General features: G+C 41.1%; 1 protein-coding gene across 4 annotated transcripts; it reads left to right on the top strand.

Moving 5' to 3' along the window:
• Positions 1 to 510: 510 nt before the first annotated feature.
• Positions 511 to 27,720, top strand: si:ch211-106h4.9 (rab effector MyRIP). 4 transcript variants are annotated; one of them, XM_026373941.1, is made up of 18 exons: positions 511 to 599; positions 730 to 1,021; positions 1,811 to 1,966; positions 14,382 to 14,603; positions 16,273 to 16,409; positions 19,337 to 19,417; positions 20,442 to 20,539; positions 21,163 to 21,243; positions 21,344 to 21,487; positions 21,704 to 21,836; positions 22,235 to 22,797; positions 23,168 to 25,192; positions 25,353 to 25,409; positions 25,755 to 25,934; positions 26,022 to 26,183; positions 26,530 to 26,625; positions 26,875 to 26,935; positions 27,161 to 27,720. In XM_026373941.1, exons 3-18 carry the CDS (start codon positions 1,857 to 1,859, stop codon positions 27,172 to 27,174), a joined length of 4,164 nt encoding a protein of 1,387 aa, XP_026229726.1. In that variant the 5' UTR covers positions 511 to 599; positions 730 to 1,021; positions 1,811 to 1,856; the 3' UTR covers positions 27,175 to 27,720. The 4 variants fall into 4 exon arrangements, with proteins under 4 accessions (XP_026229726.1, XP_026229724.1, XP_026229725.1 ...); XM_026373939.1 differs by having other exon boundaries at positions 27,158 to 27,720; XM_026373940.1 differs by having other exon boundaries at positions 1,793 to 1,966; positions 27,158 to 27,720.
• Positions 27,721 to 27,756: the final 36 nt, after the last annotated feature.

The raw sequence follows: 27,756 nt of genomic DNA, 5'->3' as shown, positions 1-27,756 counted from the left end.
TCAGTTCAGAGAGTTTTTCCACTGTTTCACACTGGCCAGCAGGTGGTGCTGAGGACCTAAACAACAATCCTCTCTCTAATGAACTCACACTGTGAATTAAAAATTCAAAATTATTTTTGCACATAGGTAGTTGCATTAAGCTGAAGACCAGTGATACAGTAACTTGATAATAATACTGATTGAAACAGCCTTACTGATCTGCTCATGCTGCTTTGCAGGAAAAACGATTTTACTTCCAGACTTTGTCCAGTATTTTGAATAAGCTTGTAATACTAACACAGCATTTTATTGTTCATATGTATATTCTGCATTCAGTGACTCACGTCATTCCTAATTAAAGGGCTTGTCAAATATTTTTTTTAAAGAATCTAATTACGTTTAAGCTTACTACTGTAGTTCTCCACCTGTCCACTAGTGGCCCTCGGCGGGTTTCCTACCTGCGTCCTGCAGCCACCTGCAGCTCATCAGTTCATCACTTGGCTGTTTCTCTCTCTGCAGCTTCGATCTGTTCTTTATTTCACTTTGTTAAAACTCTGTCACCTTTGACCTTTCTACCTTTTATCAGCGTTTGTTGCTGCTGATACACCTGCCATCAACAGGTAGGGTTCAAATTGGCCTAATTATTACCTGTGTCTGCGAAAATGAGCATTTTCTTTTTTTATAGGGAACGTCTTTAAAAACATTTATTTATTTATTTGAAAGATAAACTATTTGTTGTTGTTGTTTTAGAAGCATGAAGTCCACTGTGCTCGGCTTCATCCTGACTTTCTCTCAGACCGGCTCCAGCGGGCACCACCTCCTCCACATGCAGTTAAAGCCCTCCACCTTTGAGACGAAGGAACCTTTTCTGAAGAGCGTCTCGAAGACTCTGTGCCTGACTGGATTTGAACAGTTTTGTTTGGGCAGCGGCTCAAACACAGCTCATTGGACAAGTGGAGGGATTACAGACGTGTTTTGCGTCTTTGCGCAGCGGCGACAGGTCCGTGTTTCAACCAGCGAGACGCGAGTCACCGTGACACCGGTGAGTTTTGAGTTCCTGTTTCTGTTGTACAACAACGAACATGTTAGGATGTGAAATGTCATTGTTAGAGATCAGACTAGCCTTTTGTTTGTGGTCAGTCTGTGAAGGAAAGTTGCCTTTTATTTCTAACAGCAATTCAAGTTTAGATTAAAGTGCATTAAAGTGCAAATGGAACTCATATATGTAGTAATAATAATAATAATAATAATAATAATAATAATAATAATAATAACAGACATGGGTTCACTGCAGACATCCTGATCTGCTGTCTTGAGAAATGTTGGCTGCAACTTCATGTCTGAGAGAGAGATTTCCTCCTCAGGAATGCTAATGCAATTCCTGCTCAGTGTTAATACCCCTGCTTTCCTGGTGTAAGTGGCTTGGAGGACGTCAACAATGACTTGTACGTGCTGGTCTCTGTAATAGGGCTGTGTGTGACCCAGCAGTTGTACAGTTGTATACTTTACTTTACTTAAGGATGTAAATGTTTTCATGTGCTTTAATGTTATTGTTGTCAATCTGGTGTTGTATTAATCGCACAAATTGTTATTAATTAAGACATGTAAGCAGCCTGCATCATTCTCATAGCTGCTCAACTGTATGTGTAATGACAGAAGACAAATACTGTAAAGTACAGAAGTATTATCTGCTATATATGTGTATGAGTGTATTTGAGAAGTAGTCCTGTCCGGTACCTGTAGTGAAGTAAAAACTACAATATGTGTGACTTGGTGTGACTCTTAACTTTGTTTTATGTTCTTTCTTAATTAGATATTTTCTCCATTTCAGATGACAGCAACAAGCTGACTGAGTCACAGCCAGACGTGAGCCAGCGATGGGTCGGAAGATGGATCTGTCGGGGCTAACGGACAACGAGGCGGAGCACGTGCTGCAGGTGGTGCAGAGGGACATGAGGCTGCGCAAGAAGGAAGAGGAGCGTCTCAGGTGAGTTCAGACCTCTGTGCTCTCAAAGTTTGTTGTGGATTTATGGTCCACTACGTCTTATCTACACTAACCACCCAGTGCAAGTTAAGAGACACAGAGACTATCAGGCCTTACTTGGCTGTTGGTTTTTGGGATGATAAACTCACAATGATGTGTTTACAACTTGTTTCTGTTGCGTCCAATTGGCAGAAATACATGTATTCAGGTTTGGAGTTGATATCTCACCAACTACACTGTGTCTTTCTGCTGTGTTGCTGTGAGCAGGTAGTGCACAGTGGGATTTTAGAGCTTTTTCACAGACAGTGAGACTTTTACTGAGAGCAGTAAAAGTTATGCAAAATACTAAAGATGTGACACAGCAGCTAAACAAACTATACTAATTGTTTGTGACTTCACTTTCGAGGTATTTTACTCCTGAGTGGAAATTTTCCATCCTGCTTCTCTGCTCTGAAGTCTGTCTTCAAAACACTGGGCAGGAAGCGACAGCCCTTTCCTGTTGCCCTCAGACTAGCTATCTCTATATTCAGAACCCAAATACAGTTGGTGGATTTGAGTCTTTTCTCTATATTGACTGTAAACGAGGTACACAATAGTCGGAAATGATTTGTCAGCTTGTTAAACAAAAGGGCAGAGGTTCAGATTAACATGATTATGTCATTTCTCCATTGAACTCTCATTTGCTCCCTGGGCCTTATTTCCCTTACACTTCCTTACACAACCTTATTTCTGTGGTTACGTTAAAGAACCTGCTTTCAGTGATCAGGAAACGCAGTTTAAAGAACATTGAATTTATACCTGTTTCAGACTTCAGACAGATTATTAATCTGTGTTTGGATCTGTTTGTTAAAGCAGTTTTTATCTTTACATCATTTTCCTAAACTGCTTTTACAACACATTCCTTCATTAGCAGACGTACAGGATACATTGGTTAAGGCCCCACATCATTTTCATTGTGCACTTTTCTGCTTCCTGACTCCTCAAATCGTGAAGTGGGCTTTGACTTCATGCATCCAGCTTCTGAATTTCAGCTCTGACACCCCCTGAGATGAAGTGCTCGAGCCTCGTTGAATACTAAACAGCAATGACTGATAGATTGGCAGCTTAATCTGAAGGTTTGGAGGAATACGGATGAGTGGATTGAATATAATGGTAAATTTTACTGCAGTTTGCTGTTGTTGTCCCTGTATTTGCAGATAATGTCTCATTTTTGTTAGTTTAGCTCTGAGTCGGACAGATTCTTGGGTCACTGCTAATAATAATGCTAATGTAATAGTTAAAGATTACTAAAGTGACACATTTTAAAATAAACTTATTATACAAGGTGAATAATTATTAAAATAATTTCCTTTCTCTATCTAGAATCTCAGTAAAGCTAAATATTCTAAATATAAAGGTAGGGTTTACTGCAGTGTCGTTATCTGAGCCAATTTACCTACACAAACTTCTTTATTTTCCATAAGATGTTTTCAGCTGTACTGAACATTAAAATTGTCCTTGTCCTTATCCTTGTTTTATGTATTTATGCAGGACTATTGTTTCCTGATAGTTTGCCTCTGATAATCATTTACACTATTAACAAAGTCTACACTGTATTTAATATAATATATATATATATATATATATACACTATATATATATATATATATATATATATATATATATATATATATATATACACACACAGTGTGTATATACACAGTGTGTATATATATATATATATTATAATATATAATATAATACAGTTATATTGTAACCTGTGCAGTAGTGAACATCGCTGCCAGCTTCTCTACCAGCTAACACTTTTATATTTTTGCATGAGAATCATATTTTTAATTGGAATATTTTGGTAAATCCCTGCATGACATGATCCAAAGCAGTGAAGTGGTGAACTTTCTACTGTGGTGTTTACTTAGAGCTAATCTTGTTGTTTACTTAAGCTTGACTAGACTTTTTGAAACACATTCATACCCGTTTCTGTGCTGGGATCTCTTTCACTCTAATCAACTTTTTCTTTACTTTACGCTTAATTTTACAAACGCTAATGTGCTAAATTAAGTCAAACATATTTGCAGAATTGCATTGACACAAACAGTACATAAGGGGCCATACACCATTTTCACAGATTACATCTGTCACACCCTCATTTTAAACAGATTGTGCTCTTTTCTGCTTCCTAAGTACTTGAATCTTTAAGTTGACTCCGACTTCATACATCCAGCTTATCAGTGTCTTTTAGCCAGTTTATCTTGTTTGAATTGCTTCAGTTTGCCAGTGGATTGTTGTAAATACTTGTGCAAACAAAAATAAACATTGAAACAGACTTTCTTGGTACAATCGATAAAATAGAATCTGAAAATTATTATTATTATTAAATTTGACAATAATGTGCTCAATGTGATCAATTTGAAACACGTTTCAAAAAAGTGGAGACAGAGGCAACAAAAGACTGGAGAAGATATGTCAAACTGCATTGACAAACAGCAATTATAAATCTAAATATATATTTTGTTTATTTACATTTAATACAGTTCATTACATTTTAATTTGAAATATTTTCTTTGAACATAAACAAACTGGTATCCAATAGCAACAATACATCAAAGTATGGAATATTTCGAATCGACCAATGGTATCACTGAGAACCAAGATCAAAGAACCTAAGCTGTGATGTCATAGATACAAGTACTTAAATACAGCAGGTGAAATCAGAGACAAAGTGTTATTTGTCAGAGCCAAGTCACGATTTGGAAACATTTCACTGACCATTGAAAAGCATACAAAATACGTTTGAAACGACAAAAGACAAAGAGAAAAAGAAGAAACCGCTGGACAAGATGGAAAACAACTTCATGAAGGCTAAAACACCCGTCAATTTCTTTCTTGGAACCCTGGAGCAAGAAGTGAGGTGTCACCTGAAGGACAGCGAAGCCAAGCTGACCCAGAGTGGACGTGAGGGAAAAGTCCTCCTGGAAATCCAAGAGGACTTACTCAGCAATTTCCTCGACCAACTTCAGGGAAACAAAGAGGACAAGTGGAGCCTGGAGAAAGAGACAATGCAGCAGGAGATACATCAGCTGAAGTCCCTGCTGGAGGAAGCTAACAAGAAACAGAAGTCTTCCCAGAATTATATCAACCATCTGAAGAACCAGCAGACAAACACCAGGACCCAGACAGCTCGCAATCCTGAGCTGCAGACGAAAACCATCAAGGATCTGCAGCTCCAGCTGGAGCTCACGAAGCAAGAAAAGGAGAAACTGGAAAAGGAAGTGGAGGCTGAGAAGCAGCTGCGTCTGACGGCTGAAAACAACCTCAAAACATCAACTCTTATGTTGAATGTGCGGCTGTCTAAGAAGGGCAATGCAGAGTATGAGGCCCGTACCAAGGCACAGAAACTGGAGAAAGATCTTCAGCTTGAGCGGGACCACACTAAGGAGCTGCAGGAGAGGCTGAGCAAGATGGAGGAAGCCCTTCTGAAAGAGAAGGAGCAGGCTGAGAGGTCCACAGAAAAGGCCCAGGCTGCTTACAGAGCTCAGCTAGAGGAACAACAAGCCGAGACCACGAAAGTCACAGCTGCCCTGAAAGAGGCACAGGATCAGCTGAACAACGAGCGCCTCCACTTCCAGCAGGAGAAAACCTCCCTGGAGGAGAAGATTGAAACATCCAAAGCCTCCTTTGTGGCTCAACTGGACCAGGAGAAAAACCAACTGTTTGCTGAGCTGAAGGAGGCAAAAGACCAAGTGACAACTGAGCGTCTCCAGTGGCGGGAAGAGAAACTCTCCCTCCTGGCAGACCTGGACACGGAGAAACAGGAGAGAACCATGTTTGACTCTGCTGCGAAAACGAAGATCAACACCCTGACAGCAGCACTAAGAGAGAGCGAAAGCACTCTGAAGACTGACAGTCTTCAGTGGCAGCAGGAGAAAACCACCCTCCTGGAGGAGATCGAGAAGACCAAACAAGTGTACGTGGCTCAAATAGAAGAGCAGAAGAAGACCAACAGCCACGTCACGGCTGCTCTGGAGAAGGCGGAGCAGCAGTTTGAGAGTCACCGTGTGGAGTGGCAGGAGGAAAGGTCATCCCTTCTTCAGTCCACACATGACCTCAACGACGCTCTGAAGACCAAGGAGCAGCAGTGGGAAACAGCAGAGAGCTCTATGAGGGCCCGCATAGAAGAACTCGAGCAGAAGATCGCTAAGAAGAAGAAGAAGAGGTGGTACAGAAAGTTCTTCTGATGCACGGCTCCAGCGTCCTCTGCTCAGCGATAGGAAACGAACACTCCATCACTCACTCACACCTTTACATCTATTCTTGTGAGGACTATAGAGAAGAAACGGTCTTAACCCACAAATAGCTTAGAAAGATTATTTTGGGGGTTAAGACTTGATTTCACTTCCCAGCCATCCGTGGATTGGGGAGCTCTATCTGATTTGCCTTTCCCTGGGTCTCTGCCCACGTTCTTTTATTACAAGCTTCGTGGGCAGAGACCCAGGGCTGGGCACCTATTGCTGAGCATGTGGACGTTTTACATCAACATTTCATCAACATTTCATCAACATTTCATTAAAAGCAAAAAAAATATTAGTTTGTTTATGTTTTTGTGTTTTAAATTGGTAGATACTTTAAATTAGCTCTACTAAATGATTTAAGGCATGTTTAAACCAGCACTGATGACTACAATAAATGAATTATCATTTTTAGTATCATGTAGACTCTGATGATCTTTCTTTCATATCCAGAGCCCAAACTATAAGCTCTCCTTTACAATGCAGCAGCTCTGCCACGAATTCTACTTTTTATAGGTTATAATTTCTCAGTTTTGAAGTTGAAACTTTCAGCTAAAGAGCTAAAAAAATAATAATAATAAATAAATAAAATTAAGTATAATAATAAACTCAAAAACATTCCTGAAAAATAATTACTAAGTGTTTTGAATAGATAAATCTGTATAAAACCCTGCAGGATAAAGTAAAGTACAGATACTAGATAAAGAAGAGGCGACCTAGTCCATTAGAAAACACTCAATTTTAGTCAACTTGCACATTAGGAAACTGTGACATTGGTTTTATACTATACTCTGACTTTTTACACAGAATAATTAACCACTTTAAATGACTAAAAATTAAAAATACCAATAAGCTGCAGTTTTAGCCTCTCATTTCCACACTGACTCGTATCTCGGCCTGTGTTCTCGTGCTGTCAGATTGTTGTCCAGCAGTAATCAGATATTAATCAGTCAGTCATGACTGCTGCTTCTGCAGGACTAATGTGTCCTCTTATTTAGATCTACACTGTTTGTTCTTATTCCATCATGTTTAAAGTGTATGTAAATGTTTGTGAATCAGATTTAGCCAGTGTATCCTGTATAAATTAAGATTGCTTCAGTTTATAAACACTGAAACAGACTTTATTGGCAAAAACAATGTTTGCAAATTCTTTAAAGCTCATATTCGATTGAAAAGTGCACAGAGATGTTTCAGATGTTGAACCTAAATCATCTGATTGTTTTTTGACAATAATGTGCTTATTATCAATTTGTTGCCAGCAACTCGTTTCAAAAAAGTGGAGACAGAGGCAACAAAAGACTGGAGAAGATATGTCAAACTGCATTGACAAACAGCAATTATATATTTATATATATATTGTTTGTTTACATTTAATACAGTTCATTACATTTTAATTTGAGATATTTTCTTTGAACATAAACAAACTGGTATCCAACAGCAACAATACATCAAAGTATGGAATCTTTCGAATCGACCAATGGTATCACTGAGAACCAAGATCAAAGAACATAAGCTGTGATGTCATAGATACAAGTACTTAAATACAGCAGGTGAAATCAGAGACAAAGTGTTATTTGTCAGAGCCAAGTCACGATTTGGAAACATTTCACTGACCATTGAAAAGCACACAAAATACGTTTGAAACGACAAAAGACAAAGAGAGAAAGAAGAAGCAACTGGACAAGATGGAAAACAACTTCATGAAGGCTAAAACGCCCGTCAATTTCTTTCTTGGAACCCTGGAGCAAGAAGTGAGGTGTCACCTGAAGGACAGCGAAGCCAAGCTGACCCAGAGTGGACATGAGGGAAAAGTCCTCCTGGAAATCCAAGAGGACTTACTCAGCAATTTCCTCGACCAACTTCAGGGAAACAAAGAGGACAAGTGGAGCCTGGAGAAAGAGACAATGCAGCAGGAGATACATCAGCTGAAGTCCCTGCTGGAGGAAGCTAACAAGAAACAGAAGTCTTCCCAGAATTATATCAACCATCTGAAGAACCAGCAGACAAACACCAGGACCCAGACAGCTCGCAATCCTGAGCTGCAGACGAAAACCATCAAGGATCTGCAGCTCCAGCTGGAGCTCACGAAACAAGAAAAGGAGAAACTGGAAAAGGAAGTGGAGGCTGAGAAGCAGCTGCGTCTGACGGCTGAAAACAACCTCAAAACATCAACTCTTATGTTGAATGTGCGGCTGTCTAAGAAGGGCAATGCAGAGTATGAGGCCCGTACCAAGGCACAGAAACTGGAGAAAGATCTTCAGCTTGAGCGGGACCACACTAAGGAGCTGCAGGAGAGGCTGAGCAAGATGGAGGAAGCCCTTCTGAAAGAGAAGGAGCAGGCTGAGAGGTCCACAGAAAAGGCCCAGGCTGCTCACAGAGCTCAGCTAGAAGAACAACAAGCCGAGACCACGAAAGTCACAGCTGCCCTGAAAGAGGCACAGGATCAGCTGAACAACGAGCGCCTCCACTTCCAGCAGGAGAAAACCTCCCTGGAGGAGAAGATTGAAACATCCAAAGCCTCCTTTGTGGCTCAACTGGACCAGGAGAAAAACCAACTGTTTGTTGAGCTGAAGGAGGCAAAAGACCAAGTGACAACTGAGCGTCTCCAGTGGCGGGAAGAGAAACTCTCCCTCCTGGCAGACCTGGACACGGAGAAACAGGAGAGAACCATGTTTGACTCTGCTGCGAAAACGAAGATCAACACCCTGACAGCAGCACTGAGAGAGAGCGAAAGCACTCTGAAGACTGACAGTCTTCAGTGGCAGCAGGAGAAAACCACCCTCCTGGAGGAGATCGAGAAGACCAAACAAGTGTACGTGGCTCAAATAGAAGAGCAGAAGAAGACCAACAGCCACGTCACGGCTGCTCTGAGAAGGCGGAGCAGCAGTTTGAGAGTCACCGTGTGGAGTGGCAGGAGGAAAGGTCATCCCTTCTTCAGTCCACACATGACCTCAACGACGCTCTGAAGACCAAGGAGCAGCAGTGGGAAACAGCAGAGAGCTCTATGAGGGCCCGCATAGAAGAACTCGAGCAGAAGATCGCTAAGAAGAAGAAGAAGAGGTGGTACAGAAAGTTCTTCTGATGCACGGCTCCAGCGTCCTCTGCTCAGCGATAGGAAACGAACACTCCATCACTCACTCACACCTTTACATCTATTCTTGTGAGGACTATAGAGAAGAAACGGTCTTAACCCACAAATAGCTTAGAAAGATTATTTTGGGGGTTAAGACTTGATTTCACTTCCCAGCCATCTGTGGATTGGGGAGCTCTATCTGATTTGCCTTTCCCTGGGTCTTTGCCCACGTTCTTTTATTACAAGCTTCGTGGGCAGAGACCCAGGGCTGGGCACCTATTGCTGAGCATGTGGACGTTTTACATCAACATTTCATCAACATTTCATCAACATTTCATTAAAAGCAAAAAAAATATTAGTTTGTTTATGTTTTTGTGTTTTAAATTAGTAGATACTTTAAATTAGCTCTACTAAATGATGTAAGGCATGTTTAAACCAGCACTGATGACTATAATAAATGAATTATCATTTTTAGTATCATGTAGACTCTGATGATCTTTCTTTCATATCCAGAGCCCAAACTATAAGCTCTCCTTTACAATGCAGCAGCTCTGCCATGAATTCTACTTTTAAAAGGTTATAATTTCTCAGTTTTGAAGTTGAAACTTTCAGCTAAAGAGCTAAAACATAATAATAATAAATAAATAAAATTAAGTATAATAATAAACTCAAAAACATTCCTGAAAAATAATTACTAAGTGTTTTGAATAGATAAATCTGTATGAAACCCTGCAGGATAAAATAAAGTACAGATACTAGATAAAGAAGAGGCGACCTAGTCCATTAGAAAACACTCAATTTTAGTCAACTTGCACATTAGGAAACTGTGACATTGGTTTTATACTATACTCTGACTTTTTACACAGAATAATTAACCACTTTAAATGACTAAAAATTAAAAATACCAATAAGCTGCAGTTTTAGCCTCTCATTTCCACACTGACTCGTATCTCGGCCTGTGTTCTCGTGCTGTCAGATTGTTGTCCAGCAGTAATCAGATATTAATCAGTCAGTCATGACTGCTGCTTCTGCAGGACTAATGTAAAAATAACTCCTCTTATTTAGATCTACACTGTTTGTTCTTATTCCATCATGTTTAAAGTGTATGTAAATGTTTGTGAATCAGATTTAGCCAGTGTATCCTGTATAAATTAAGATTGCTTCAGTTTATAAACACTGAAACAGACTTTATTGGCAAAAACAATGTTTGCAAATTCTTTAAAGCTCATATTCGATTGAAAAGTGCACAGAGATGTTTCAGATGTTGAACCTAAATCATCTGATTGTTTTTTGACAATAATGTGCTTATTATCAATTTGTTGCCAGCAACTCGTTTCAAAAAAGTGGAGACAGAGGCAACAAAAGACTGGAGAAGATACGTCAAACTGCATTGACAAACAGCAATTATATATTTATATATATATTGTTTGTTTACATATAATACAGTTCATTACATTTTATTTTGACATATTTTCTTTGAACATAAACAAACTGGTATCCAACAGCAACAATACATCAAAGTATGGAATCTTTCGAATCGACCAATGGTATCACTGAGAACCAAGATCAAAGAACATAAGCTGTGATGTCATAGATACAAGTACTTAAATACAGCAGGTGAAATCAGAGACAAAGTGTTATTTGTCAGAGCCAAGTCACGATTTGGAAACATTTCACTGACCATTGAAAAGCACACAAAGTACGTTTGAAACGACAAAAGACAAAGAGAGAAAGAAGAAACAGCTGGACAAGATGGAAAACAACTTCATGAAGGCTAAAATGCCCGTCAATTTCTTTCTTGGAACCCTGGAGCAAGAAGTGAGGTGTCACCTGAAGGACAGCGAAGCCAAGCTGACCCAGAGTGGACATGAGGGAAAAGTCCTCCTGGAAATCCAAGAGGACTTACTCAGCAATTTCCTCGACCTACTTCAGGGAAACAAAGAGGACAAGTGGAGCCTGGAGAAAGAGACAATGCAGCAGGAGATACATCAGCTGAAGTCCCTGCTGGAGGAAGCTAACAAGAAACAGAAGTCTTCCCAGAATTACATCAACCATCTGAAGAACCAGCAGACAAACACCAGGACCCAGACAGCTCACAATCCTGAGCTGCAGACGAAAACCATCAAGGATCTGCAGCTCCAGCTGGAGCTCATGAAGCAAGAAAAGGAGAAACTGGAAAAGGAAGTGGAGGCTGAGAAGCAGCTGCGTCTGACGGCTGAAAACAACCTCAAAACATCAACTCATATGTTGAATGTGCGGCTGTCTAAGAAGGGCAATGCAGAGTATGAGGCCCGTACCAAGGCACAGAAACTGGAGAAAGATCTTCAGCTTGAGCGGGACCACACTAAGGAGCTGCAGGAGAGGCTGAGCAAGATGGAGGAAGCCCTTCTGAAAGAGAAGGAGCAGGCTGAGAGGTCCACAGAAAGGGCCCAGGCTGCTCACAGAGCTCAGCTAGAGGAACAACAAGCCGAAACCACGAAAGTCACAGCTGCCCTGAAAGAGGCACAGGATCAGCTGAACAACGAGCGCCTCCACTTCCAGCAGGAGAAAACCTCCCTGGAGGAGAAGATTGAAACATCCAAAGCCTCCTTTGTGGCTCAACTGGACCAGGAGAAAAACCAACTGTTTGTTGAGCTGAAGGAGGCAAAAGACCAAGTGACAACTGAGCGTCTCCAGTGGCGGGAAGAGAAACTCTCCCTCCTGGCAGACCTGGACACGGAGAAACAGGAGAGAACCATGTTTGACTCTGCTGCGAAAACGAAGATCAACACCCTGACAGCAGCACTAAGAGAGAGCGAAAGCACTCTGAAGACTGACAGTCTTCAGTGGCAGCAGGAGAAAACCACCCTCCTGGAGGAGATCGAGAAGACCAAACAAGTGTACGTGGCTCAAATAGAAGAGCAGAAGAAGACCAACAGCCACGTCACGGCTGCTCTGAAGAAGGCGGAGCAGCAGTTTGAGAGTCACCGTGTGGAGTGGCAGGAGGAAAGGTCATCCCTTCTTCAGTCCACACATGACCTCAACGACGCTCTGAAGACCAAGGAGCAGCAGTGGGAAACAGCAGAGAGCTCTATGAGGGCCCGCATAGAAGAACTCGAGCAGAAGATCGCTAAGAAGAAGAAGAAGAGGTGGTACAGAAAGTTCTTCTGATGCACGGCTCCAGCGTCCTCTGCTCAGCAATAGGAAATGAACACTCCATCACTCACTCACACCTTTACATCTATTCTTGTGAGGACTATAGAGAAGAAACGGTCTTAACCCACAAATAGCTTAGAAAGATTATTTTGGGGGTTAAGACTTGATTTCACTTCCCAGCCATCTGTGGATTGGGGAGCTCTATCTGATTTGCCTTTCCCTGGGTCTCTGCCCACGTTCTTTTATTACAACGTTCGTGGGCAGAGACCCAGGGCTGGGCACCTATTGCTGAGCATGTGGACGTTTAACAACATCAACATTTCATTAAAAGCATAAAAAATATTAGGTTGTATTCTGTTTTAGTATTTTAAATTAGTAGATATTTTTTAATTAGCTCTACTAAATGATTTAAAGGATGTGTAAACCAGCACTGATGACTACAATAAATGAATTATCATTTTTATTATAATTAAGACTCTTTTATCAACTTTCTTTCATATTCAGAGCTAAAACTATGAGCTCTCCTTTACAATTCACCTAACCTAGTTATATTCAGGCCATGATACATTTCTAACTCTGAAACTCAGTTTAGAATTTGTCTTAAGTGTCAGTTTTAGTCCAACTATCTAAGAATGCAGTCAGTGATCTACTGCCCTCTACTGCCACAGCTGACTTAATTCACGTTATACAGAAATACAACTATGAGTCATTTCACTAAAAGAGGGAACAAATCCAGATCTCCATTTAAAAATATATATTTATAATTTCACACATTGTGAGAAGAAACGTAAACCAGACTGTTTGTGAGGATTAGTGCAGCTCGAGCTTCTCTGTTTGTTCTTTCTGCCTGAGGATAAAGCTCCTTCAGTTGAGGACAGAGCTGCACAACATGTACTGAGTGTGCACATTTCTGCATGTTGCTTCACATTCTGCATCTTTGTTAAATATCCTACTGTGTCCATCTATGCCTGAGTGTGCCTGAGTGTGCACGAGTGTGCACGGTCCGTCTGAGGGTTATTTATACCGTCTATCCAGACTCGGTAATGCAGAGTGCTGCAGTAGTGAGCGGGCAGCTTGGTCATCTGAGGGACACTGTAAATTTTTAACGGTCCCAGAGTTACTGAAAATGTGACCTAAACGTTTCTGTGTTATGAAAGTAACAAACCGGACTTTGAAGAAGGACTTCTAAGGAGATGAAAAAATTTAAGTAAGTATAACAATAAGCTTAAAAAACTAGAAAAACATTTAAGTGTTTTGCATGGATAAATTCGGATGAAACTATGCATTACACTGTTGTTTCTTATTCCAATATATTTAAAGCATATGTAAATGTCTGACTGCCACTTTGTATTGGACCCAAACGTCTCGTCCTTGTGTTTAGACACAGATGCAGGACCGAAGCTGCTGGTGCTGAGAAAAGGCACTGATGTATTATTCAGTTCAGATTCCTCCTCTAACCTTTACATGAGCACAGGAGGTGGCCTGTGAATGAATGTGGAATAATAAATGCTCTATGTAAACAGTCAAACATTTATCAGTGAGAATTTCTGTTTTGATAAATATCGAGTGAGAGATGTATTAGATATTACTTATTTTTTGATAATTTATTATTTAACAATGTTTACAACATGATGGCCTGACCAACTTTAAAAAATCACTTTTATTTCGGCTCCATTTTCATTAACTTTATGTGTCTTCCTGTTTTAAAAATCATCCTGTTGACACACTAAACCCACGACTGTTGATTTATTCACAGAGATCAACTATATCTTCAGCTTCTCATCCTACACACTGTCACACTTGAATATTCTCTTTTTTTTTATCATTTGGTTTAACTCGCACACATTTCTGGTTTCACTATCTTCCTCCCTAACCCTAACCACCCCTTCTCTCTTCCTCTCAACCCTCCCCCTCCTCCCCACAGTGAACTGAAGCAGGAGCTGGATGAGGAAGGCAGTCGCTGCCTCCTGCTGTCACGGCAGAGCTGCTTCAACCAGCGCTGCTGCATCCGCTGCTGCTCGCCCTTCACCTTTCTGCTCAACCCAAGACGACAGTGCCGCGACTGCCACTACAACGTCTGCAAGGCCTGCCGGGTCTACAACAAGCGGGAGAAAGCCTGGCTCTGCTGCGCCTGCCAAAAGACCAGGTAAGGTTGTTGATGGTGCCAGTGATGTAGTAGTGATCCAGTGTTAGTCTGTAAGTTAAGAATGAAGGTCTGACAGCTTTTACTACGATTATAACTCTGCTTTACTCTGCTGACATTTAGTATTTAACATAAAATACAGTCACTAATATACAGTGCAGGCTACATATTAGGACTCATTCAAACACAGAGACTCACTGGATTAAGTCAAAGCAACTAAAATATATGTAAGAAGAGGTTTTTATTAGATTGCAGTTTTATTACAGACATGTAGCCTCTCTGTGTCACAGTCTGAGCTGTGTCCTGCACATACAAAAGAAAAGATATTTCATATGTTTGTCTGTTGTCTCAGCTTTGATTATTTTCAACTTTGACAACTTAGAGATTTTTGGTTTGGAAAACATGATGAGTGAGATTTAATGCCAACATCCAGTGACTGGGACGTCCATTGATTTTACACATTAAAGTGTATTTAGAGGTGCTTAGTGGGAGTAGGACTCCTTTTCTGTGTCCAAAAGAAGCTGTATAACCTCTGATAAAGTGTGGTAGTTTGATTCAGTGTTGGTTGAGTCTACAAAACAGAGAGAGAGGGATATAGCCTGCTGTTTTTAATTGGTAAATATTAGGTTAGAAGAAGTTGGTTAGGTTTAAGCTCTGACAGTTTTCTGCCAATGACTGTTGAGTCTTTATGAGGAGCCACTGTTGGAGTTACCTGAGGGCGGGTGACAGACTTCTTGTGTCACCTCCACCTCTTGTCAGGACACTGACTGTACAGACACTCACACTGAAACTCACCGACACCGTGAACAGATGCTAAATCAATTAACATGTTTATATGAATACATCAGCCGGAGCTGTCGGTCCTCAACACTTAATTACAGCCTGATTCATTTAGTTTTAAAACAAAAAGGTGGAAGCAAAAATTCAGTTATACAGTTAGACAGTGTGACTATAAATAACTAGTAGTAACTGGAAGGTGGCTGTAAAACATGTAAAAATAACACATTTATTGTGTCAGTGGTGTCACTTCTGTTTTCTGTCTTACTGTATTTATTACTGCATGTCATACTGTTACTATATTAATTTAAGTACATTACTGGGAGACTCTGACCAAAAGATGGTTGCAGTCTTTTCACCTTTCAAAAATGAAATCAACTTTATACTTTATCTCCGTTAGACTTGCACAGGTTTTGTTTGTGGCTACACAACAGTTAGTGGGTGATAAATTCAGAGATGACATTTCAGCTTGTATATGGTCTGTTGTTAATGGAAATCAAATGGCTGAAGAGTTACTGGCTCCTACTTGTTGTTTGGTGAAACATAGACATGCTGCCAAACAGCATTTGTATTTTCCAGCTCATTTTCAGTCCAGTGTTTCTCTCTACAATCTCAGGAAGGACTGTCACTCAAATAAAACCACTCAGTCGTTGAAATGTACTTGTTCAGCCCTCGCATAGAGAGAGAGAGTGGAGCTTGTCATGTAAATCTTAAAATATTTTCTTTGCACACTCACATTACTGACCAGGTGCTTTGTGGTTTTTTGTGGGGGATTTAAATGTATGCACAAACATTCAAAGACAGGCACGTCTAACTAGGAGCAGCTCTTCATTCGAGCGGAGTCTCCTAATATGTGATTAAATTATTATTATTACAACCTGTCTGTCTCCTGTAGGTTGCTGAAGACACAGTCATTAGAGTGGTTCTACACGAATGTGAAGAAACGCTTCAAGAGGTTTGGCAGCGCCAAAGTGTTGAAGACGCTCTATAGGAAACATCTGGCGGAGCACAGTGCGCTGTCGGAGCTTACAGGTATACCACCCTGTTCATCAGTTTACCTGTTGTTAGTCAGATGTTTGCTTTAAACAAAGACCAAACCTAAAGCAAAAGAAAACACACCTGCAAGTGAACTCAAGTCCAGTACAGGGTCAGTTTGTAAAGAAAGGACGGTGTCTACATAACTACATTGTTATTTATTAGTCTGATTTTTACTCCTTAATATTTCAAAATATTGGAAAACAGGAAGTTAAGATGAGTGTGAAACAGGATTATGATTTTTTTCTCTGACATAACTCCAGCAGATTACTCCAGCAGCCAAGTTTATTCATATTTGTTGATATGGAGGACGGGCTCACTCAGCAGGGAATGAAGGTGTCTGTGCTGCTGTATTTGGCTTTTATTATATTATATTATATTATATTACATTTTTGTATATAGGCTTTTTGTGTGTGCAATTGAAGATAGAGGAACTTCACCAGTTGGTGTTATAAAACTAGAGTTTGTTTTAATGTGAGTGCATCTTAAATATAAGCAGCAGTCGATTGAGAGAAATGATTCCATTTGTAAATTTACAGCGTGATTTAATGTGATAATCAACACTTTGAGTAATGATTTAAACAAAAAGTCCCCATTGTTTTTAAGTTTAGTTTAAGTTGTCCTATACAACTTAATACGAAGCGTGAGGCTCACAGTACGTATTACTATTAGTTCTATACAGTGATCTGAATAAGCCTGTTCACTCTGCAGCACATGCTCCAGCATGGATATGTACACAGGCAGGGGAGTACATCTCCAGGCCACTAGTTCAGAGTCTCTGATCTCACTCAACAGACACGGGGTTTCACAGAATTAAGTGAAAGATGAAGAAGAGGACGCTGGCTGCAGACGATGCATAGCTGTGTGTCCACGTGGGTGGACGGCTGACGCGGGCTGGCACGAGGCCACCGCTCAGCGTCTCATTCTGATTTAGGTAGCTGTGTTTTCCATTTCTCCCTCACATGCACTCTCTTAGTGCTCACTGTATCATACATATTAATTTGTTGTTTTTTTATTTTGCTGTCAAATCAGATCTGCAGAGTCTGACTCATGGAAAGTCCTGATAATGTTACTTTGCATAACAACAACGTGAGCTGCACAGATAGAATCAGAATTAATAGAGCTGACGTTTGGGAACTGAAAGCTCTGGGTACAGGCATCACTGAACCCATAGCTCATGGACTCAACAGTGCTCAGAGATTTGAAAGAGAAAAGCAAAAGAACTATGTGACCCTGAGGAGCAGAGTAAACTGGAAGATGTAGCACAAGGATATAGCTATGTTCACATTATGAAATTGAGTTTCTCTTAAGACATGTTCATGGTTTCTCTTTGCCCTGCGATGGACTGGCTTTTATTTATGATATCTCAGGGAGGTATCTATCCACATGTGCACGCTAGAAAACATCTGTAGACCGACAGCTTTCATTTAAGGGTTTGGTTAAAAACTTTAGCTAAAGCCTGTAGGAATTTCCTTAAACGAACCAAAACAAGCAGAAAAAACTGTTTCACCTGGGAAGAATCTGGTGCTGTCTGTGAGTTTCTAGATTTCAGGCAAACACTGACTACCAAGATTTGTAACTTAAGGTATGACTGTTTATTTATCCAAATATTTTCAGTCACTAAAACTCACACTCTATGAATAAAAATGGGTGTAATTCCTACATGCATCATCCAGTTTTGGATTTAAACTGACAGTCGACTGCACTCAAGGATAAGTCAGTCTGTCTGAAAAGGGGATATAATATAATAATATTGATGCACAGTGTAATAAAAAAACCTTACAGCCCAGAATATTTGATTTTATCATGCTTTTCTTGAGAAGCTTTCAAATATTATACTGTATCAGGGATGACTGTAACTGTATACTCTACATTTATGATGCACATCACAGTAGTATTATGTACTTATCTAAAAAAAATAATGTAGAGAAATTCATATATCCATGTATGCCACTATGACACAGTCTCGTGGTGCCTTCAGGGTTACTCTGACCTTTAGCTGCTGTGGTAGAGACCACTGTGGTGGTCTTTCATGTCCCTGGGCTGGGGCTAAAATGTCTTGACTCATTAGATATTACAACACAGCAGATGTCTGCACACACATCTATGAGGCTGCCCCAGGAGCAAATGCTGTATCCCCGGAATACAAATAAGGATTTGTCTCCAGTCTGTCTTCATTTACCAGATATCTAACAATGGTGAACTTGTGCATGTCTATCAGGTTTTTATTAGGGAAAGGATTCTTTCACAATCAGAGCGAGGTGCTTTCTGCATTCTCAAATAATCTACAGTTCACATCACTCTTGTTGCCCCTTAAAATGATTGGAAGTGACCCCGGGTACTCCACTGTACTTCTGAACCATCGCCTGCTGCACACAGATCAGGTCGCCTGGTAATGCCACACACGAGGTCACACTAATGCACTTATATAACCACAAATGGCTGCATTGTTGCATGAATATTCACAAGATGTGAAAAGAGCTTAAGGTTCAGTCGGAGCTGCAAGAAGTAACTGCTGCTGCCCAGTCACCAACTGTAAAATCAAATTCTAACTTTGTAGTAGCAGAATTCATCACAGGGCTTCTGTGTAACGCTGCATTAGATTATGCAGATGTACCTAATAATAAAGTGGCCCGTGAGTGTGCGTCAACATGCACTTAACAAATCAGACGTGCTACATCGGTGACTCACATTAAAACTGAATGAACGTGTCCAGTTGACACACTTTCATATTTTTTTATTCATTTATTATTAATCTCTTTTACTTAATCCTCCATCTAATTTCAAAGTTTACCCTGACCCAGTTTCAGGATGCAAGGTTAATTCCATGTGGGCATACTGTACTGTATCTGTCTTTTCATGTTCATGTCACCGTGTGTGTGTGTGTGTGTGTGTGTGTGTGGTGTGTGTGTGTGTGTGTGCAGAGGGTAGCGCCTATGAGGACAGCATCTGCAATGAAGGCAGCGTCTGCGGGAGCGACTCGACCTTCTACAGACAAAGTGAAGGTGCTGTATGATTCTGTACAGTTGAAATCATGAGATAAAAATGTGTTTGTCTACTTGTGGTAACTAGTAGCAGTTTTATGTCCTGTACTTACCCAGTAGGAGAAGTTGTGATTGTTGCTGTAGTTGTATTTTTTTTATGGAAGTAATAAGATGATGTGATGGATACTTTTATTTATTTAACTGCTTAAGGGGGAAAAACTAAAAGCTAGATGGCAGTTAGCTTAGCATAAAGACTGGAAACAAGCAGAAACTGCTAGCCTGGCTCTGTCTGAAAGCAACATACAGTAAACTGGCTCCTGTTATCATCGAAGGCATCTTCCCTTTTGATTTCTGTACAGAATAAACAAGCCAGATATAATTTCATACCCAGGTAAATGCTCTGCTAAAACTTGATCCACCTCAGACAACCAGGACCTCAGAGAGGTAATAATAGTCCAAGAGGTTGGGGTTAAGACCGTTTTCATTTTAAACCAGTTCATCAAATTACCACAGACTTTGAAGCTGGCTCATCCGGGGCAGTTGCCCTCTTTCAGTAATCCAGTCTTCCTACAGTAAATGCTTAATTCTGTTTTCATAAGAGAGCCACCACAACTGACCTTTTGCAGCCACATTATCCAATTCAAGGTTATTTGAGGGTCTTTGTAATCCCCTCCTGAATCCATGAACTCACACAGCGCCTAGTCTGAACTGTGCCGACATGCAGAAATACTTCACAGCTGAGAAATGAACAGTTAAATGATGCAGGTTGTAATCTTTTGGTGCTGATTTCCAGTTGCATCTCAAACAGCTGTTGGTGTGCTCTGCTCTCCTTTGTCTCACCCTCATTTCCTTCCTCTGTGTCTCGCTCTACGCTCACTTCTCCTTACTCTCCCAGTAAGGAGAGTGACTGCAAACAGGAAAGAAAACCTGCAGCAGCCTGGTGGTCACGCCTCAGTCTGTGGGACCTGAAATGGATGGATGCAGTTATTCCCCCCTGCTTTAACCTAATTGCAATTTGGATAATAACATGTTTCTTTGTGTTTAGAACACAGCATGGCAGAGACGCTCACTGTGGCCTTGCATGTGGCAGAGGAAGCCATAGACGAGGCCATCTCCAAGGCTGAGTTCAACTCTGCCAGTCAGGTTGTTGACATGCATGTCTTACAAATAGCCCAATTATAGTTAGTAATGCAGCAATAGATATTTGTTTATTTTATACAGTCGCTGATGCCATATGTTACTTTTTTATTGGTGTTTAATATTTGATAAATATCCTCTACATTTTTTTATCAAGTTCTTCCTTTATCTGATATCCACTGCTTTTAGTCTTGGAGTCAGATGACTGGAAACATAAGGATTATCTTTGAATCCAAGTGACAGTTTAATACTACAGTATAACAACGTCAGGGGCGATTTAAATGCAAAATTACATTAATCATATATAGTATTTTTCTGAAATGCCTCCAAAGCGGGGGCTGCGTACAGGCTGTAATGCTCAGTGCTGTTTGTGTGATTAGTCAGATCCTGTCTTTCATTCATGTATCGATTAACAGAGCCAAATAATGAGCCTTTTTCTAAAATATGTACGTTAGAAAACATTTTCTTCTCACTAATCTGTGAAAGCATCCCAAAGTAGAGCAAATGAGTACAGCAAATATGTAGATTTATAATCAGCTTACTGTGTGTGTGTGTGTGTGTGTGTGTGTGTGTGTGTGTGTGTGTGTGTGAGATGCTAAATACCTTTCTTGTTTGTGTTTGTTTATCAGAAGAAGCAGAATGAGGCACACTATCTGCGGGAGCACAGAGGAGAACTCATCGAGGAGCTGGCCAAAACTATTGTGCAAAAAGTAGAACTGTATATTTAAAAAGCAGAAACATCTGGTTTTAAGGTTGTGATGTAAGATTAAGGCTGTATGGAGTGCTAATCCCCATCCCTGTCTATGTCAGATTATTAGTAGGAGGAAGACTTTGGCTGAGATGAGAGCAGAGTACGATCGGGACTGGGCCCTCGAACAAAACGCAGACCTTCATCGCCCTCAGTCCAGCTCTGATCAGGCCTCCAGCTCCATCCAACAACAACCAGGCCTCTGGGTAAAAACCACATCACAGTTACAGCCACTAAAATTGGAGATGTTTGAGTTTGCTGCAACACAAACCGTCTCATCTGTACGGTGGTGACCTCTGCTGGTTAAACTGTTAAACAGGCTGATTATTATTATTATTATTGTTGTATTGTTGACATCAGACGAGGCCACCAGATGACAATAACACATCTTTTTTCCTTTTTTAACACTTCACTCTCACCAGAGGTCACACTCCGCCTTCTCCCTCTCGGCCAATGAAACTCCAGGTTTGATACAAGACTCCTCTCAAGTGTTGAAGAAAGATGGTGGCTCGGCTATGTCTGCTTGGAGGAGTGTAGACCGTTTGGACAACGCTGGTAAGATCCTGCTGCTCATTGCTCACTGCTCCTTCCCTTAAACTTTGGAGTTGAAAGGTTTAAAGATGTGATCTGCATTTGAATCAATTTAATCAACATCAGGGTTATTTAATGTGCTCTGTAAGTAAATCCAACTTGACTGATAATGTTGACTTTAGATTCTTTGTAACACAAACACAACTTTTTAGTGGGTAGGGGAATTACAAAGGAAGAGGACGTTGAAACACAGGCTTGTATCATTTTAGGAATGTCTAAATAATACAATTCAGTTTGATGGGGTTTAAAATAATTAACATCCTGTGACTCTCCTGGTTCCAGTTAAGTCTGTCAGCTAATATCTGCCTCCACTGTGTTTGTTTATGTTGCTGCATGTGTGTGTGTATGTATGTGATTTGAAGGTGTGTCCTCGGTGCTGAAGAGTCCAGATGGGAACTGGATTGCCCTGCAGAGCGCCCAGCTGTCTCGTCCCACCTTGTTGACCAAAAGGAAGAGCCTGGTCTACAGTGCCCTGGAGAGGGAGTCTGGTGTGGTGTCTGCCTACGAAGGCATGGACTCTGACAACGAAGCTAAGCCTGAGCTTGACAGCTCCTGGGGTGCTGTCCTACAGGAGATCCACAGGAAGATGACAGACTCCAATCTGAACCTGCAGGACACCCGAGACAGGATAACATCAACGGTGACGGGACACCAAGGCAGCAGAGATGACGTGCTTTCAGACTCTGAGGGGATCAGGAAGCCTAACAAACCTCTGCTCGCTCTTTTTAAGAAGAAGTTGCCTGCTGAGATCAGACGACCTTCGTCATCCCGCAGGACGAGTATCATTGATGTGAACTTTAACGTAGAACCGACCGGAGAGGAGGAGCACAGCAGTGTCTGTGCTGAGCCTGAGGTGGGAAAAGTCAGGAGATTACGGAGGAAAAGGAAGAGTAAAAAAGAGCAAGTAGCTCCTTCTGCAGATGTGGTAAGAAATAAATCACATTACATGAGATCGGACCATCTGTTAGTGATTAATATAGAGAACAGATCATCTCAAAGACAGCAGAGGAGAAATTCATCAAAATAATGTATGTTTAACAAGGCTTCACCTAAAAGTGAAAGTTAAGTATTATAATATTACATTTCTTATGAAGATTATTGAATGAAAAGTCTGGATTACAGTAATGAAAGATGAAGCTCTGAGTATTAATGACGTGGACAAGACGTTAGAAGATCCTCTTGGTGTGATATCAAACAAAAAGAGGAAACTCTGCAGCAGACTGTGCGTTTGGGGAAATTTCACCGAATGCAGTAAAAATAAAATCTTTTAATTCTGCATTTTTGTGTCTTTACAGGATTTAAACAGAAGCGACAACCAATCTGACCACACTTCTGATCCTGTGACACCTGACACTCTGACCTCTGGACCAACGACCCCTGAACCTCTTGACAGAGATAGTGACATCACTGGGCACAGAGCCAATCAGAGGGATGAGCAGCTACAGCAGCTAGAAGGTCATGTCCCTGACCTCACCACTCGAGAGGAAGAGCGTGATGACGACATGGATGCAGAGCATGATGATGATGATGATGATGATGATGATGATGATGATGATGATGATGATGATGATGATGATGATGATGATGGACAGAGGGTAGAAAGGAGACGAGGAAGTGAGAACAGAGATGATGAAAATGAAAAGAAGATGGAGATTGACTTGGATGAAGACCAAACTGGGGATGAGAAAGAGGAGGAAGAGATAGATTTGGATCTAGATGATGAAGATATGAAAGACCGATTATACAGGCTTGTGGCACAGTCCAGGCTCACATACTTCTCCTCTACTGATGAAGAGTTAGATAAAGCTGATCAGAGTGAAGAAAAATGGGAGGAAGACAAAGATGAAAACATGGTGGAGGACAATGAAGAGACAGAAGGACTCACTTACAGGCTCTGTCAGCTGGAAAAAGAAGTGAGAGCTACCCAGTTCTCATCCACAGAGGATGAGCTGGACAGAGTTGCTGTGGATGAGGAGGAGGAAGTGGAGGGTGAGGAGCTGGCGATGAAAGTGTGCAGATTAGCTGACCAAGTCAACGCCACCCAGTTTTCATCTACGGAGGAAGAGTTGGACGCAGCTGAGAGAGGTGAAGAGGAGGAGGACGTGATAAATGAGCAGACGCTGTGGAAGTTACAGGCAGAAAAGACAGTTGAAGCTGCACAGCTGCGCGATCTGGCCAGTCTAGTCAGCGCCTCTCAGTTTTCCTCCACAGAAGATGAGCTGGATAGAGCTGGAGAGAATGATGGAGTCACAGAGCAGGAGGAAAACGAAGGAGGAACTACGAGCAGCACTGAGACGGACGAACGGTGGGTAACAGAAGTGGAGAGGAGAGAATCATTCGGAGATCTGGATGTGAAAATGTTTGGTCTGAGGGCTGAGATAGAAGAAATGAGGAATGATGACAGCGATGCAAAAGTAACGGACATTTTAAACAGTGAGATTACGATAGAAGATGTTCCACAAGACAACATGGAAGTAGAAGGACCTGAAAATAACGACTTAGTCGAAACCAAGCAAAGGGGAGAGACGGAGAATGAAAGAACAGGAGTAAAGAAGTGTGAAGAGGAGTGGGAAGACGAGGCTGAAAGAGACGAAAGGGAAGAGATAAAAACAGAGGAGAGGACTGAAGAGATAGAGGAGAAGAGAAATAAGACAAGAGTGCAACAAGAAAACCAGCCAGAGGCAAAGTGGCCAAACAAAGAGGAAGGAGACCGACAAGGAGAAGAGACGTTTAAAGAAAGCAAAGAGAGCCAAGTGAAGTGGGAGACGGCAGCGGACAGCAATGAGGAGGACGAGACTGAATTTGACAGAATAATTAGCAGCATGTTGATGATGACTTTTGAGGAAGTGCAGGGGGAAACATTAAAGGATGAAGCTGCAGAAAATGTGAAAGTAAATAGAGAGCTAGAGGACGGAGAGACACCAGAGGAGACAGGAAGTGGGAGAGAGTTTGAGAGTGGAGGTGACATGAGGCCGGAGCCGGCTGCGACAGAACAACAGGGAGAAAATGAAACTGAGCAAAGTGGGGGGCGTGTTTCCAGAGGAAACGAGAGCAGGGATGATACAAACCAACATGACAGCGTGCACGAGGAAAGAAATGTACCAACAGAAAAACTTGAGACAAACGAGGCCGAACAAACATGTGAAACACAAGAAGTGGATAAAGTGGAAGTGCAGGGGGGAATTACTGCACAGGGGGAAAATGCAAATGAAGTAATGGAGGAAAAATGTGAGCAACCCAAAGGAAATCCAGATGACACAGAGCAGAGCAGCACGTCTCTTCTTCACGAGGTTTTACTGTCGCCACAGGAGATTCAGAGCGTAAGCACCTCTTTATACATTCAATACATCCTTGAGTTAACACCAAAGATGAGTCCGTTTAACAACAACAGTAGAGTGCAACTAACTGCATAACTAACTACCCTACCTGCTGCTACTGCTGCTCCTCTTCCTGTCGTGTCTCTTCTCCTCTGTGCTGTAGGTTAGTGACATGGAGCTTTACAGAACAGTAGAGTTTTTATCCACTCTCCTGGAGCAGGTGAGAACTTAAATGTTTTGTTAGAAGTTATTTATAGCGGTGATGTGATGTAGAGTGTGGTGACCACTTGGCTGCAGGCTATTTTATGTTTCTAAAAATCAACATTTTCTCCATCCTGTAGACGAGGGTGTGGAAAATGAAATAAATTGCTGGGGATAAGTTATTAGAAATGCAAGATTTGAACCATCGCGCATCAGAAATCTATTGTAAAAGAAGAAAATGAAGGATGCAAACTTTAATCCAAGTCATTTTCTAACATGAAACGGGTCAGATTAAATGTCATAATATTACTGCAAATATCAGGTTTTAAAAAACCACCCATCAGCCTTTGTGTGTGTATTATAGAGGTATTCAGCAGTAGCTTTGTGCAGCATCACCACTGAGGTTCTGAAGGTGCTCAACGCCACAGAGGATCTGCTGCAGGGAGTGGAGGAAGGAGAGCGATCCCAACTCCCCACTCCCTCCCTGCCTCCCGACAGCGACCCCAAGAAGCTGGATCAACAGTTCTCCAGACTGGAGGAGAATGTGAGTTCATGAACTTTGTTCACTGCACATCATACTACACTAGAATAAAAATACATAAAATATTAATAATTCTGTGTTGTACTGCAGGTGTATGTGGCAGCAGGGTCGGTCTACAGTCTGGAAGCAGAGCTCAGCGACCTGGAGGAGTGTGCCAGGGGAATCTGCAGCTCCACGTCCGATATGGAGCTGTCCTACCTGGAGGAGCAGGTGGCATCAGCAGCGGCCAAGGTCCAACAGTCGGAGCTACAGGTGGGTTGAAGCTGGATACGGAGTAGGTTTTAATTGTTTATTTATACGGCGACGGTTCACACAACAATCCTATTAAAGCCAAACTGCTGCTTATTATTAGACGGTTCTGAGTTCATGAAGATAAAAGAACAAAAGTTAGATCCAAGAAACTGCTGCTTGAAGTTTTAGTTTAAGTTTTAATAAAAGTTTATTTTAAGCTGATCAAACACAAACGTGAAAAACACACATGGATTTTTTCCCAGTTCAGTCTTTATTAAGTCAACATGATCCAAATGTAACATAACTACTGTAACACCAGGCTGAACCTTAATCAAACAACATATGTTCTGTGTTGTTTCTCCTCTAGATCTGTGACATCTCTTCAAGAATTGCTGCTTTGAAAAGTGCCGGCCTCAATGTGGACACACAGTCTCGTCTCAAGACCAGGACCATTCCAGTAATGGTACAGTTTGTAAATTATCAGTTTCGACTGACGCAACCTCTTCTGTGTTTAAGCATTAACATAATTGTTATAAGAAAAAAAAAATCATAACCAATCATAGAAAAAAAAAAGCCCCACAAGCACTCGCCCTTTCCTTTGCAAGTTCCTCCTGAAGGCTACTGAAATCTAGTCCCCAGAACTTGTCTCCAAAACATGCTAAGGGTCGTGTATACAAAAGCAGAACCTGAACCAAAACTTGTCTTTTCACAGCCTGTCACTCTGGACTCATCGAGACAACTTCGGAGGCGGTTACCTGCACCACCAGCGAAAGGTACGAAATACTCTTTACTTCATCCCACACTGATCTTTAACATTATAGATCCTACAAGCACGTGTGAAGTTAATGCAAATGATGCTGCAGCGTTATTATAGTCAGATCTGGACACAAATACTCATCTTTTATTGAAATATATCATGAAATGTAAGAGCTCCTACTTCAAATGTCAAAGTGTATTTGAATTACAGTTTAATGCACTTTTATTTTATACTTTAGAAGACAAGGACACTTAAATCATCATCAACCCAGGACAGTCGCAGTACCTCCAACACAGTGGACACACAGTGCCTTGACCCCGTCACTCTTCAGCCCACAGGCCAGTCACAAACGATCCATCCAGATTCTACATTGCCTTAATTTTATCTACACTAAACGCGCCTCAGCTGATACAGGACACTACTGCTGTTTGTTGATCTGTAGTCGTGCTGTATGTCACAGATTTAGTCCGGTGTCTTTACATTAATCTACAGTATATAAAGACAGGACAGCTTTAATCCAGATTGGTGACCAAAATGAATCGGTAAAGATAATCAGTAAATGTTAGAATCACTTACATTTGAGTTTTAAGACTTTTTAGATTTTCAAACAGGGAAATCATAAGAAAATCAAACAATGACAGCATGTTAGAAACTGTATCTAGGCTAAAACTAATGCTATGGATATTTAGACCTGTATTTTCTCCCAGGTTGTGGATGTTATAGTGTACATATTTGTACAGCAGTCAGTACATTTGTTTTCTGCCTTTATTTAAAACATACAAATAAAAAGTCACAAAATTACAAACGTTAAATGCTTTGATCTGAGATTCACAGCAA

The sequence above is a fragment of the Anabas testudineus genome, chromosome 17 (genome assembly GCF_900324465.2).
Source record: "Anabas testudineus chromosome 17, fAnaTes1.2, whole genome shotgun sequence".
In the NCBI taxonomy this organism is placed as follows: domain Eukaryota; kingdom Metazoa; phylum Chordata; class Actinopteri; order Anabantiformes; family Anabantidae; genus Anabas; species Anabas testudineus.
This window is presented reverse-complemented; position numbering and strand designations above follow the sequence as displayed.